The sequence below is a fragment of the Cyanistes caeruleus genome, chromosome 2, assembly GCF_971803275.1.
Source record: "Cyanistes caeruleus chromosome 2, bCyaCae1.hap1.1, whole genome shotgun sequence".
In the NCBI taxonomy this organism is placed as follows: domain Eukaryota; kingdom Metazoa; phylum Chordata; class Aves; order Passeriformes; family Paridae; genus Cyanistes; species Cyanistes caeruleus.
In genome coordinates, this window is record NC_141702.1 from 71,160,454 (window position 1) to 71,175,386 (window position 14,933).

A 14,933-nucleotide genomic window follows, 5' to 3' on the forward strand; every position below is an offset into this window, starting at 1 on the left:
CAATGCCAGCGAAATGGACACGTAAACAGCACACAAGGGGAAACTGTGGTCACCGTAAGCATTCCTTTATGTTAAAAACTGTATCTAACCATGTCTCTAGCAGCTGAAGATGATGGCAATCCAAACATCAAGGTTTGTGTCTACCAGTGTGGGAGTGAAGGGAATGTGAATGAGAAGTTGGGTCATATGGGAACTGAGTGCTTGTTGATTAGTGACAGCATGACTGGAAGCCTGCAAACCCTGCTTAGTCCAGGACCTGCAGGTTCTCAGCTGCTCAGGAAATCAAGTTCCCATTATTTATGGCTCAAGGCTAGATCAATACATTGGGGACCTTGTGGTAATTTTAAATTCAGTTCCTTTGGTCAACTCCAGGTCTCTCTTATAGCTGAGTCACTTGGTTTCAAAGTGTTGTTTCCAACTTCTTGCAGGGCTGTCTTCCTGTCCCACGTCCTCCCCAGTCCCACCCTCCTTGCATGTGCACCCGCTGTCCCGTGGCTCAGCCTGCTCTTCCTCCATGCTGTCCCACTCCTCGCCACTCTTCCCCCCTTTGTCTCTACCTCACTTCCTTCCATTTTGTGTCTCCACTGCCTTCACCCTTCCCCACTAACCCTTTACTGTCTCCCTGCAGACTTCCATAAGTTTTGATAAGTTTCTTTTCCAAAATGGGAAGTGGTAAACCAACCTACTGTTACACACTGTCTTCTGGTAAAAATCCTGTCACTTTATCCCCTCCCCTTTCTACCATCTTCCTTTTGTTTGTCTTGGCTGACCTTTTGCCTACTCTTAAACTGCAAACTCTTTGAGGACAGTGCCAGAATCTGGTCTGGATTCTATAAAGCACCTAATATGCTAAATATTATAAAAGGTCCGGTTTATTTTATTTTATTTTGATTTTCAATAAACCCACTGAACATCCAAGTAAGCAGGAGTTTAAGTGGACAGACATATGTGTCTTGTCAACAGGAAGTTTCTCTTGCATAACTTCTCTGGCAGTTTTCTCTGGAAAGCTAAATGTGGGTGCATTTTTCCTCACTGAAAATTAACAGTCAGGAAAAAAAAAAAAAAAAGTGAACCCATAAAGAAAAATAATTCCTGAGAAAGGAGATTCCAGAAAGGCAGATGATTTTTAGCACGCAGAGCTGCCCTTGTGAAACATCTGCTATGACATAGTCCTGTTCTGGCTGCAGACCAAACGTATCAATAGCTCCACAGAGTAATGGGATAAGAAATGGGAAAATTGCCATTGCTTGTTTAGCAGCTTGTTTTGCTGATAAATGTCTGTCACTTTTCAAATAGCTACAGTGCAATTGTTTTTTGGGGAAAATATTTCCTTGAGCAGGAGGTTTGCAGGCCATTAGCTACTTCCCATCCGTGCTGGCGTTCTAATACACTGCACATACACTTTGCTCCTTATCAAAAATTATTGACAGCTTCTGATTACAGGCAGGCAGCCTGGACTTCAGAAATTGTGGCTGCCATTAAAAAAATTTCTCCTGCCTTACCGAAAACATAAATCTCAAAATCATTAGAACCAGTATGTACTTGTTGAAAGAGCATCTACTTCTAAAGATTGCTGGGGTAAAAAAGTACTCTTTTTAGACATCTGTAGTTTTAAAATAATGAATGACTGTACAAAAGCAGGAGCTGACTAAAGTGGTGGCCACTGTGTGCTCAGTCCATGGCTAGAGGCAGAATGTCACTGAGCCAAGCAGTGCAATGTGTTGGAATTCATCTCATCCCTTTTCAAACTGTGCCATGAACGTTTTTTAATTCCCCCTGATAGCTGCTAGGACAGACAAGAGACAGACCTCTGTTTAATATCACACACTAACAGCATCTGCTTTTGTTTCACACACTTACACTAAACAAGCAATGACTTGCAGTAAATTTAGTGTGCCAGAAGAGACACAACTGCACTGTTAGCTGCATCAACTGAAATGCTAGATGTATACATCTCAGGGTTGATGTTGGGGTGACACCCCAAAACTATTCCTTTTTAGCGACTAGCCTCCTTTCTTTCCCCTTCTCTCATCAGGAGAGCAGGAAAAAAAAAGGTGAGATGTAGAAACATGGGTACTGTTGCAGATTTGTTCCAGGGATATACTTGCTTTGCTTTCCATCTGAATCCTTTGCATTTTTTTTATTCGAGAGATTCACATTAAGTTTTTATCCTAATTAGCTTTTAGACACCACAGAATAAAGTTAAGGGAGAAAAAAATTTCAGCATTAGAAAGTGTCCATGGAAGTATGAATATAGGAATAGAGCAAAACTTCCAAGTGAAGTCCTTCACAGGGGGAAACTCACACCATAATTTACCACTTGGACTGTCAGGCAAAAGGACCAAATAGAGACAGTGACTACTTTTCAGAATTTATTGTAAAAAACAGTATTAAACGATAGGAAAAATGCCACTCCTTGTTCAATCCACCCCATACTACTTTATGTGGAAACAATGGAAAAATTTGACAGAAAAGTATTTACCCATTCCTATCCATATATCAGACGATTCCAGCTACTCAGGACATGTTCTTGGAGAAAAATATTGGCAGTATCACAGCATATGGAAGTGGAAATAAAAAACATGCAATATTTTCAATTGCAGTTGGGAGGCCTATTTCCTGGAGTCTAGAGATCATGTTGTTTTATCTGTTTTCCTTTAGCATTATGCACATTATCAGACTTTCATAACTTCAGACACCAGCATAAAGCCCTGATTTTTTGCCAACAGTGACATACTCTCCTCAAAGATAAATGTGGAAACCAGAATGCCTGCCTTACTTCTGTTTGCAATTTCCTTTCCACAGGAACACGCACATGATATAGCTCCTGCTAACATATATTTAAAGCTTGGCTAGCCCTTTTTCACTTATACCAGTTCAATCCCACTGGAGGTCCTCAGGGCAGTACAAACAATGGAGGACAGACTTCCAGCACTGCAATGCATTTGTTCTGGCCAAAACCTGCTTGTCCTAACACCAAATTACATACTTTGTATGATAACTTCTGCCTACAAACAGCAATATTCAGATTCTGCATTAAACTGTATTACAAAAAATGTAAAACAATACTTTCCACAATTATTTTCTGTGGATTTCCTAGCTCATCTCAAAACTGCAAAGTACCAGTGTTAGCTCAAACAGAGCTCAGCTTTAACACAGACCCAAAATAATGGGTGACAGTAGTATTTGCCTGGTGCAATTAGCTTCATTATCAATTGGCAAAAAATTGACTTAGTTTCGTACTTTAAAGCACTAATTAGAGACAACTTAAATTACATGGCACTGTTGAGACCACCCCAGTTTCAAATCAATGCACTTAAGCACAGGTGCATTGTTGTAGGTATGACATGAGTACAAAACCCAAATACTCAGAAAATGGGTCAGCAGAAACCTATGGATAATGCTAAATAAGAGCACCTAACCAATTTCTTTCCACTGCCATGCTTGATGAAAACTTGTACCAACGACAGTTTGAGGTGAGTCACACAAATGACAGCCACTGGAGTAGAGTGCAGTGGAAATTTTGGTGATTCTGAAAGAAGATACAATGGAGCAATTCAGGAAATTCCATACCAAGAGGCTAAAGTCAAACATTTTTTCTCTTGAACATCATAAAAAATATTTTTGGTTACAAATTACCACTGCAAACAGCCTTCTCATAGATAAAACTAAAAATGTCTCTACCTAAAAAGCTTTGAGAAGGGTCAAAACCCCACAAACCATAACTGAAGAGCTTTCTCTATGTCCTCTTCCCTTCTGAGTAGCAAGAGCCTCCTGATTTTAAGGAAGTCCCTCCTCTTGGTCAATCAATTCCGTTTTTGTGGAGAACACATCAGCCAACATGTGCTTTGGGATTTCGGATCCCCGTACTTTCAATGTGTAGCAGGCATTCTCTACTTTTGCCAGACTCTGTTTCAAGGTGTAGAGCTTCTTAGAGACTTCGTAAGGTCCGGTGTTGCCAATGAAAGTAAACCCATCGTAAATCTGTCGCAAGAACTGGCTCAGTTCGAAGGGAGTGTCTATGTCCCCGTTCCCAACGCTGCTGATGCACAGCCGCATCAGCTCTCCTGTCAGATCAGCCACTCCCAGCAGGTAATCCACAGGTGTTACCTTCAGGCTCCACGTATGGGGCTGTTTATCATGGGAATTGGAGGTCTGGGGACAGAACAGAAGAAAGTCCAGTACAGGAAACTGTGAGAAAGACATGTGTAATGGTTCAACTACACCCTAACTCTTCTAACATAACTGGAAATTCAAAACATTCTGGAAAATTAAATTGCATGGCACCTCCACATGGTCTGATTTCAGAAGTACTAATCTCCTTCCAGCATATAAGAAAGTAATTTCTACTTGAGATGTCATTTTCATTCTACCAAGTATGATAAACATACCCTATCTCTACCATCTCTATTTACAAACAGAATTATCACATCTTTGTAGCAACATTTACTTGCAGTTATTAGGGGTTTTCTTTCATCTGATAGATCTCTGCCTGACAGATTTTCTTCCTAAACAGTCAGTTCAAAGTAAGCAAATCAAACAAAAATAGCCTGCATCATGAAAACAAATAATATAATTTCATAATAGTATCTTGAATTTCAAAATATATCCCCTACAAGTAGTTATAGTATTCTCAGATTGGTTTTATATCAGCTGAGCTCATTAAATTAGCAAACAAAAATCTTCATGAAGCAAACCATTACAAAGTTACAGGTTTGCTCCTATATCCAAGTTTCCAATACTTTTTATTGCCATAATATTGGTAATGTGAGAGACAATGCAGGCTTCTTTCTGTTCACTTGTTCCCACAATATGCTGTCTACCCAAACTGACAGATCTGGTCAGAGGCGTGCACGCTGGAGTTAACAACCTCATAGTTGTTACCTCTGGAAAAAACAAATTTAAGCTAAAAATCAGGCTTCTCTGCAAATATCTTACCAAGAGAATAAAGAAAGAATGAGAAGAGCTTTACAGCAGAATCTCTTCAGCAGAAGCAGACTCAGAAATTCATGTAAAGCAGCATTAGTGCACACTGTATCTCAGCTGCTTGTGCACTTCTATAGATTGCTACCCCAGCACTGTTGTTCCCTGCCAACAATCAAACTGCAGCCAGTTTACCATGTTTGGTGACAGCAGTTTGTCCCTGTGAGCCATTTAGGGCAGGGTAGGAGTACAGGCCAGTCAAGAAACAGCAGATATGGTATTAGGGCTAAGGTGTGGTGGGACACCAGCTTGTCCTCAGAAAGGAATCAGCTCCAGGAGAGTTAAAAATTATGCAGCTGAGACAAATGCATAAGGCAAACATATTGCCTCCCGTCACTAGTTTAATACCAGCAGTAAGATTTCAGTCATGGAGTTCATCCTGCCTTGGATTTGTTTATCTCCCCCAACTTCTGCAACATCACTATACACCAGAAGGTATTACAGACAGTCCCAGGCACTAAAAAACCCCTCCACTACATCTGTTAGCTAGTTTTTCATTGTCCTGGATCTTTCACCGTATCAGAAAGAGTTCAGTTTGCTCTGAATAAAAAGGATGTGAAATTTATAAACTTGTATCCCATGGATTTAGTTTACTACTTATCAGAATAAAAGGCATGTTTTGAACAAGTGAGTCAAAGCCCACATGTGTATCTAAACCCATTCCACTAACTGGCCTTATTTAATCAGATGCCAAAAATGTGACTAAGCCTTCTCGATGCATTTCCATCCCAGAAAGATGTTTGTGAATTGAGAAAAAAAAGAATTTTACCATGTTTGTTGTTTCTTCTCTGTCTTCTGCTGTAAATATTAGTTGTTTGTTGATTTCTTCAACACTGATCAAAGATCGTGTTTTGATAAAATACTGAAATGAAACGGCTTCAACATATTCTTGAAGTCCTGCAAAAACAGCAGAAATAAGCTCATGCTTCAAACTTTCCAGCAATGATCCATGCTCACTATTATTTATTTTTTAAAAAATCTTTTAGGTGAGACTATTTGAAGCTTACCAGCAAAAAGTAAAAACTAACATAATCCAGAAATAACACTGAAACATAATCTAACACAGCATGTTTCTGAAGTATGAAAGTCAGACCAAACACACAAACATGTTCAAGTTCTTACTCCATCTGCATTTTTCATGCAGAACCTTCTGTTATTTCAATATAAAACATCATGGTATTCTCAGAAACATACTGATCAGATCAGATCCCCACAATGTTCCCACGGGCTCACACTTGGACCTGTACTGTTTAATATCTGCATCAATGTCATAGAGAGTGGGATCAAATGTAGCACCCTCAGCAGATTTGCAGGATGACACCAAGATGAGTGCTGCAGTTGACACACCTGAAGGATGGGATGCCATCCAGAGGGATTAGGACATGCTTGACAAGTTGGGCCTATGGGAATCTCATGCAGTTTAACATGACCAAATGCAAGGTGCTGCATCTTGGTCAGGGGATTCCCAGTATCAGCACAGGCTGGGGGATGAACAGATGGAGAGCAGCCCTGCCCAGGAGGACTTCTAGTAGATACTTGTTTAAAACTGACCTTCCCACTTCTCCATTTTGTGAGAATCAGGCTCCTTAAAATATGCAGGTTTGGTGAAATTAAATGTTCAAGACAAAGCAACTGTTGTTACAAATCACTCCAGATCAAATAAATAAATAAGCAAAGAAACAAACCAGACAGGACTGTGGTGTCAATAAGAAGATCAACAGGTGATCCTGCTTTGGCAGAAGGGTTGGACTAGGTCATCTCTAGAGGTCCCTTCCAACCCTAACTGTTCTGTGATTCTATGAATATATGAATAACTGCTCTGTCCAAAAGAACTTACACTCTAAAATTAAGGCCTGCAGGGAGACAAAAGGAGTTGGTGTGTTGGAAAGGGAATGAAAGATAAGTTAAGAAATGTAGCTTGAACCAGATTTGTATGCCATCTACAGCTACCTGCCACAATTATCTCTCACTACCTACTTAGCAAATGGTGCTTTTAGTATGCATTACAGCAAAGGTGAGATCTAAAAAAAAAAGAGTTTGAATGTTCAGACAGAGATTTCACAGGTTGTCAGTCTATCCTTATGTGCAGAGAGCAGATTTAGGGAAAGTATGTGAGAAAAGTTCATAAGCAGAAAGCTGAAGCTGGCACTGTTGGTGGAAAAAAAGGCAGAAACAAAGTGGGAACAAACAGCCATGGCAGTACTAGGCTAAAAAACGCCGTAGAGACAAATCAATGCCTGTGTATATCTGACCCATGAACGGAGAAACGCCGAAGAGGACATTAAAGGAACAGACACATGACAGAGGTGGTTCTAACAGAGCTATTCTGAACCATCTTAAGGAGATGACTTCCCTTCAAGAGAAGCAAACAGGTATCATGCTGCAAGAGGGCCAGGATTAGACAATAGTTTTGTCAGTGAGAAAATGAGGCTGTAACCAAGAGTACCAGAAGTAGAATCCTGTTTCTATTAGAATAATCTTAATACCCTCAGCTGACCTGCACAGTGCCAGGACCTCAGCTTATAGAAATATGCAGGAAGAAGCAAATTTAGACTTTACCTGGATCAGAGAAATAGTCTAAACTAAGATAATATAGATTTGAATAACAGGTGAGTATGGAAATACCCAAAAAAACTAGACATAACCTCAAGGGGTTGGAGGCTTTCCATGTTATAATCACAAAAGCACAACAAGTGAACTGCAATTTTTTTTTTTTCCTTTTAAATATATATTTGAGCAGAAACAACTCAGAATGGCCATTCCTTTATAGTACTCTACAGCAGCAGTGGGGAAAGCAAAATAAGTAGGCAGCAACCAAACTCACACTCAACACTGCTGTTCACAAACCAGAACACAAACAGGGAGCTGGCAAGGCCAATTAAACACCATAATTTAATCAACAAAATTCAGGTAAAGCATTATGGGCACAAGCAATAGAAAAACACTAGATAAAAGATACTCATGATCTTTTAAGATAAATAACTTCAGAGGCTGCAGAGAGGTAGATTTCATCACTCACTCTTTCCCTGACTTACCTTCTGATGTAACAGGAGCAGTAATCTATTACGAAATTTTGGCTTTTTCTGTGGATAAGCTGTAAACTACCAGATACAGCAACACTCAACATGACAACATCTGTGAGAATCTCCCTCTGCTATCTGTGGAGAAGACTATCACATATGAAGAACCAACCTAGCATTTTCCACAGCTCTCAGAGAGATCAAATCTGCCCTCAAACTTTTTGGTAAACAGTTTTCTTGATCAGTCAGATCTTCCAATTTCAACTCACCCCACTTTACTGCTTTACACAGTAAAAGTAATGTCCTTTTCCATTTTAAGTGTTTGACTCCTCTGTTCTTTTATATTTCTGTATTTTTTTATGTGGGCACATTTATATGTATGTACACACATAGATCCTTGCTTCCTCCTGCCATCCTACCCTAGCTGACATGTTCCTGCTTCGTGCTCCTTCCTTTTGTTTAACACCACCACGTGAATGTTGCCCACAGTCTGTCTGCCATTTACTGTCACCTTCTCACAATTAGGGAATCTTATCTACCACTATTTAATAAGCCTTAAAAAACTCCATTAAAGTTACCATCACAAATAGACTGGTAACAAATCCTGTTCACAATTGCTTTGCAAAAAACATTAGTATTTTACTTTTTCCATTTTTAGTAAGTCCCTCTTCCAGAAGTAGCTACAATACGACATTTCAATGACCCAAGACCTTGAAACAAGGTATTTCCATGTGCAGGTAGAAGGATGTTTAAACACGTGATGTTTCAGCTTAATACTAGGACATCCGCTATTTTCAGCAAATAATTCCCAAGGTGAAAAACCCCATCCCATTTCACTACACCATCCAACAATACCTTTCCCCTTATGTTCTTGTTTTGGATTTATTCCAAAATTGGCTTATTTATGAATTGAGCTGCCAGTAATGGAATAGCTTTTAAGACTGTCTTTTATAGGTTTGGTTTTTTTGTAGTACATGGACAAAAACACAAATTAAAAACACTATTATTTTTACCAGCATCTCTTAAAATTACAGATGTAAGGTAAAAAAGTAATTGCTTAAGTATTTTGGTATTTTATTACATATATTCTACATAAATAGCTTGTACTAGACAAGTGACAGGGACCCAGTATAGAAGCTCCCTTCTATGTTTTAAAAATTTATTTTCTACATAAGAACTAGAGAGTTGCACTGAGATATCTTCTGAACATGTATCTACAAATAAAGGAGATTTTTCTGCCTAAAAGCTTGAGCACTTTTTTGCCAGCTGATATTCAAGACATTTTTCCTTATCTACCTAAGCAGCTTGAAGAAAAAAAAGCAGTTTCCTTAAGAAACTTAGCAAGATATTCAGTTTCTTAAATGAAAAATAATTTTTAAAAGTCAGCGGAGCACTCAATCCAAGATTGAGTGAATGATTGAATGAATTGAATTGATTGAATGAATGTGTAAGACAGAGGAAAAGGTAGTTTTATTTAAAGAATGAGTAAATAATAGAAATTACTTAATTGCAGGAGTCATATTAGGGGAAACAGAATCTAATTCCACATGAGATGTGCATGTTTCCATGCATGCATAGAAGGTACAACCCAGAATGATTGATCAAATAAAAGGTGAAAGTTTCCTCCTAAAATTTTGTTTACTTCATTTCCTCCTTTAAATCTTTAAGTTATAAAACATGTTCAAAAGGATTTCATGTTTCTTGGCTGTTAAGGTTAGCAGTACCAGTGCCACCTGCCATCTTCCCAAATAAGCTGCTTCTTCTCAAATTCATTTTCTTTCTCATCCTTTGTCCTCTTTCTCTGTGTTTCTGTTTAGGGAGGAGCCTGTGCTGATGGTGAGGACAGGAGCAGACAGACACAAGTCTGTGCTCTCTCACCAAGCTCCTCCCCCAAGCCTTGCAGCAGGAATCACAGGCCAAGAGCAGCCACTAGAAAGATGGTAGGAAGATATAGCCAGCAAGTTTCTTCCAGGATCCCTGTATGAAGGGTGGGGCACATTATTTACAGGGCAAGTCATGTGAAACTGCCCACTTGCTGATTCATTACAAAACCAAAACAGCACCGACAAGGCTCGATCTTATCCTCATGTTTGGGCTGGCAAGTTACATTGTCATTAAAAAAACCCAAACAAACACAGGAAAAAATATCCCTTCTTTCTCCTCTCCCCAAAAAACCAAAGAAAGCAACAACAAAACGAAACCCACCAGCAAAGTCTAGAAATCCTCACCATAATCCAGAAAAAAAAAATCATATTCTTGTGGAAATCCCAAACACAGAAATAATTCTACAGAATATGGGGAGCATGGTGAACTTAAAGAACTTGTTTCTGGAAGCATATGGATGAATGAAGGGGAGAACAAGTGAAATAAGCAAACAATTAACCAGGTACAACACATCAATTGAAAGAAGTACACACAGTAAGTTTAGAAGTATTAATACAAAAACTAAATCCAATGTCCTATTAAGATGAAACTGGTAATTGACACCTTAATCTTTTCCTTTCAAGTTCTCTGCATACTTGATAATGACCCCTAAGATTCAGAGGTCTTTTTCTGGGCAGAAGGGGTAAAAATTTGAGTAATTAAACTAAAACTGGGGCTATGAAACAATCAAACCATCTTGTTAATTGTGAGCACAAAGTCAAAGGTTAATTTTATAACTTACACTGAAAGAGGATAAAGCCAGCTCCCCTCACAGACAGGAATGCTCTGGATATCCTGTTGTGAAAATGGCTTAAAAGAGTAATTCTAGTCAGGGATTTATTTTATAAACAGTACTAACTAACAAATAAAAATAAAAATACTAGAACAAAAGTCTATATGAGCTTATAAATTTGGAAAAAATACCTGTTTCTATTCACTGAGTAACAGTTCAAAAGCTGAGTAGATTTACTGTTATGTAATAATTAAATTAATGTAAATTTCTTCTATAAAGCCCTAAATGCTTCGTTCATTAGCTAATTGCTACTTGACACATCCATGACCACCAAAAAAATCCTGTTCTCTTCTAGCTGCATGTGTTGAAGTGATGTATTTCAGATACTGAAATGTTAGTATTGTTTGCACTTTGTTTAAAGTTGAATACACACTAAATTCAGGGAAAAAGGTAATACCAAGATTAGTCTGTTTTCCCAAAAACCCCAGAAACAAATATAGAATCCCTATCAGCAGGTGCCTATGAGAGTTAAATTATTTCCCCAAACAGGAACAAAAGGCCCTTCAAAGAATTGCAAACAATATTTTAATCTCTCATTGCAGAGAACAGGTAATCAAGCCTTTTTTATACTGTTATTAAGAACACACAGACATGTGACAAATGACAGGCCTTTGTGCAGATGAATAATTGTGGGTGAGAAATTCACAAACATTTATTTTGCTTCTACTTGGGGACCTGAGTGATGTACCATAGTCACTTTTGTAATCACGGTTTTTGTTCTTAAGTTTGGGGTTTTATTCCAACTCACCAGCCCCAAATGTAGTAATTCTGAAGAGCACCCAATGTTTTACATGAGTTCTTAAAAAAAAAACTATTCCTGTGACAAGCAATCTTCCTGACCTCTTTGACTACCCCCAATTGCCTTCATAATTAATAAAGAGTTTTAAAAGTCATTCAGTCAGATGGCAAATTTTACACTACTGACAGCCTTGAGGGCATGTATTCAAGATACCAAAGAAAGGAAGCTCTGACTCAGCCAGGATGTTCAATGATCAAAGAAAAAAGAGCACCTAACACAACACAGCTTCTGCAGTTCAAAACACAGTGAAAGTTCTTCTTAAGGTGATGTTGTTTCCATGCAACAGACCCAATGCACAAACACATCAGAAGAACCAATAGTGGCCATTTATCCTCATAAACACAGACCTGTGAGATGGCACAAAGGTACTTCACTTGCCAACCTCTATTTCTCACCACATGAGAAAACAAAACAAAAACCGAACCACCATGTGCTATCCTGGCTGCTTCTTGCAATGGAGTTCCTCTATGACACATTCTCCTGTGTGATTTTAAATAAACAAACAAAACAGTTTCATAGGTTTGTTTTTTTTAACTTCTCTTATGTTCCAGCTGCACTTGGTTCCTGCAATGGCTGCAGAGATCTGGTCTGTGAATGACTAATGCCAATAGCTGCAGGGTTGAAAAAAATTCCTGAGCCAGAGCACAAGGTCTCCTCCATTTGCCAGCTATGAAACTGAATTAGTAGATGAACAATGTCACTAGTTTCAGGTTGTCATGTAATGGCAGTATTTGTCATAATAATACAGCAGGACTTTAGGACAGTTAGGTCTTAAGTTAGAAGCAGGAAAGGACAATCTTTGTGATCATGCTGACCCACAGCATGCATCTTTAAAAGACTCTACATAGCTTCTCTTAAGGATTCTTGCTGCTCTCAAGAGCTCCTGGTGAATTTACATCTTGTTCAGGGATGAGCTGATAATCAGTTCTCACAGAGTGCATACCTAGTTTGTTCATGTCAGAATTTGCATTTATATTTGCAGGTTTGTTTTAATTTGTGTATGGACATGCAAAACCTGCAGCAGAAAATACAAAGTGAGAGGTTTTGCAGTTACTGTTTATTCCCTTTCCTTAGCAGAGCCTAGGAAAAAGGCACGAACCAAAAATAATAAAAGGGTAGTAAAATGCAACAAACTGAAGGTATCAAATTTCAAACAGGCAATTTGCAGAATGAAAAAAAAACAAACCAGTTTGACCAAGAGAGGATATGAGTTCAGAGAAACACAGAAAGAAACAAAAGATAAAGAAAAAAAATTAGCAAAATTGTATCTGATAATCATAAGCTTATTCACTGCAAATTCTGTTAATTTTCCAGTATAATCAGGAAACTTTGTTTCCATTTCTGGCATTTTACCCCTCACCTACAACAGCAAGAGATTAATTCTTCAGTTACATCCTGTTCCTGTGTTACTGTGTTTTCCCACCATCTTGCATAAACCTGATTGCTTCCTTCACGGTCAGCTTTCCTTTCAAGTTTTAGGTGTATTTAGGTCTTATCCTGGGTGAGACATTTACAATTCATGATACCTTCCTCCTGCAGTACAAAGCTTTTCCTTTCTGTTACCAACCTAAAATTAAATATGTCATCTATTTTAATTACAGTTTTTAAGCTTTCTCAAGGAAAAAAAAACAAAAACAGGTGTCCTACTTATACTGTTCCTTACGTGCAGAACAGTATATTGATGTTATATCCTTGATATTATGTACCTTGATATTATTTCAGAAATATATGTGTGTTTACAAAGGTAGAACAATCTATGTTATTTCCATATTTTGAGTTAAAAAGCTATGAAAAAAAAAAATCAACCAACCAAAAAAAAGAAAAAAACAAATACAAAAGAAAACCCAAAACAAACCAGGTAAACACAGAATTCATTATGTGGATAGCTCCTTTAGTTTGCATTCTAATTAAAATTCTTCATACAATACCCAAAAATGTTGTTACTTAAATCATCAGTAATCTGAAGCTGGCCTGCTTGGACAGACCCCACTGATCTCCATAGCATTTCTTACAGCATTCTGCCTGGTGGTCCCATATACTGAAGTTAAAAAGTGGCATTCTAGCGAAACTGAAGTATTTCCTTTTTCTCCACAGAGACTTAATTGGCCTGGTCCAACAGAGCAATGCAGTTTGTTGCAGTATGTAACACACCTAAAGTGACTCTAAATGGCATAAGGCAGGAGACAGAAATAAGCTCCGTTACACCAATCTCTCAGAACACAAATAGTGCCTGCACAAGATAAATGATGTGTTAGACTGCGTCAGTGCTGAACTTTTACACAGAATTTCCTACATCAGCAGCAGCAGAAGCAGTCACAGAGCAATAGTTTTGACAAGGTGCTGACATTTTACAGCCTCATCATCTAATCCTATTGAGAGCAAGTGCAGACATGATAAACAGCTAATGAGCTTCCCTGCGCACACCACTCCACTCGCCACTGCTGCAAGCAGAGGCACACAGAAAAGGTCAGCCAACAGTGCCCCCCTTGCATCTATCATCATCACCCCACACCACTCCATTTAAGAAGCTCCAAAAGAATGATGGGCTCCCCATTCAATATTTTGTCTTAAGGGGAGTAAAGTCCTCAAATAGCTAGAGATTTCATTTAACAAAGTCATGTTAAAAAGGTACTCCATTCAATGCCACACAGTGACAACTTATCGAACAGTCCTTGATTTTCCCTCTGCAGCACCACAAGTTTTGCATTTATGCAGAGTAGATTTAGAACATGCTTTGAATAACTGCATACATCCTAACATAGAAACATGGAATTTTTCAGGTTGGAAAAGACGTTTAGGATCAGCCGAGTCCAACCATTAACCCAACACTGCCAAGCTCACCACTAAACCATGTCTCTAAGGGCAACATCTACATGTCTTTGAAATACCTCCAGGGATGGTGACTCCATCACCCTCCTGGGCAGCCTGTTCCAATGCTTGACAACCTTTCCCATGATTAAATTTTTCTTAATATGCTACATAAACATCCCCTAGAGTGACTCAAGGCCATTTCCTCATGTCCTATTTCTTGTTACTTTGGAGAAGAGACCAAGACCACTCTCTACCTGGTTACACTCTCAGGTAGGTGTAAAGAGCAATGAGGTCCCTCCTGAGCCTCCTCTTCTCCAGGCTAGACCTCCAGCTCCTTTATTCCCTCCTCAGCAGACTTGGGCTCCAAACCCTTCCCTTGGTTCCATTGCCATTCTCTGGACATGTTCCAGCACCTCAATGTCTTTCTTGTAGTGATGGGCTCAAACCTGGACACAGAACCTGAGGTGCAGCCAGTACTGAATACAGGGGGACAATCACTGCCCTGGTCCTGCTGGCCACATTGGTGGTGACAGACCCCAGGATGCCACTGGCTTTCTTGGTCATCTGGGCATGTACAGGAGGATCATGTTCAGCTGCTGTCAAC

The 14,933-nt window shown here is 38.9% G+C and overlaps 1 protein-coding gene across 2 annotated transcripts in view; it reads right to left on the reverse strand.

The window, feature by feature from the left end:
- Window positions 1–2,359: 2,359 nt before the first annotated feature.
- TSNAX (translin associated factor X) overlaps window positions 2,360–14,933 on the reverse strand; it is a 57,020-nt gene continuing 44,446 nt past the window's right edge. For both annotated transcript variants that reach the window (XM_023923626.2, XM_023923625.2), the window contains exons 5-6: window positions 5,753–5,880; window positions 2,360–4,155 (exon numbers count right to left, since the gene is read on the reverse strand). In XM_023923626.2, coding sequence (XP_023779394.1) covers window positions 3,781–4,155; window positions 5,753–5,880 — 503 coding nt within the window. In that variant the 3' untranslated portion in view covers window positions 2,360–3,780. The remainder of the gene's footprint in view (window positions 4,156–5,752; window positions 5,881–14,933) is intronic.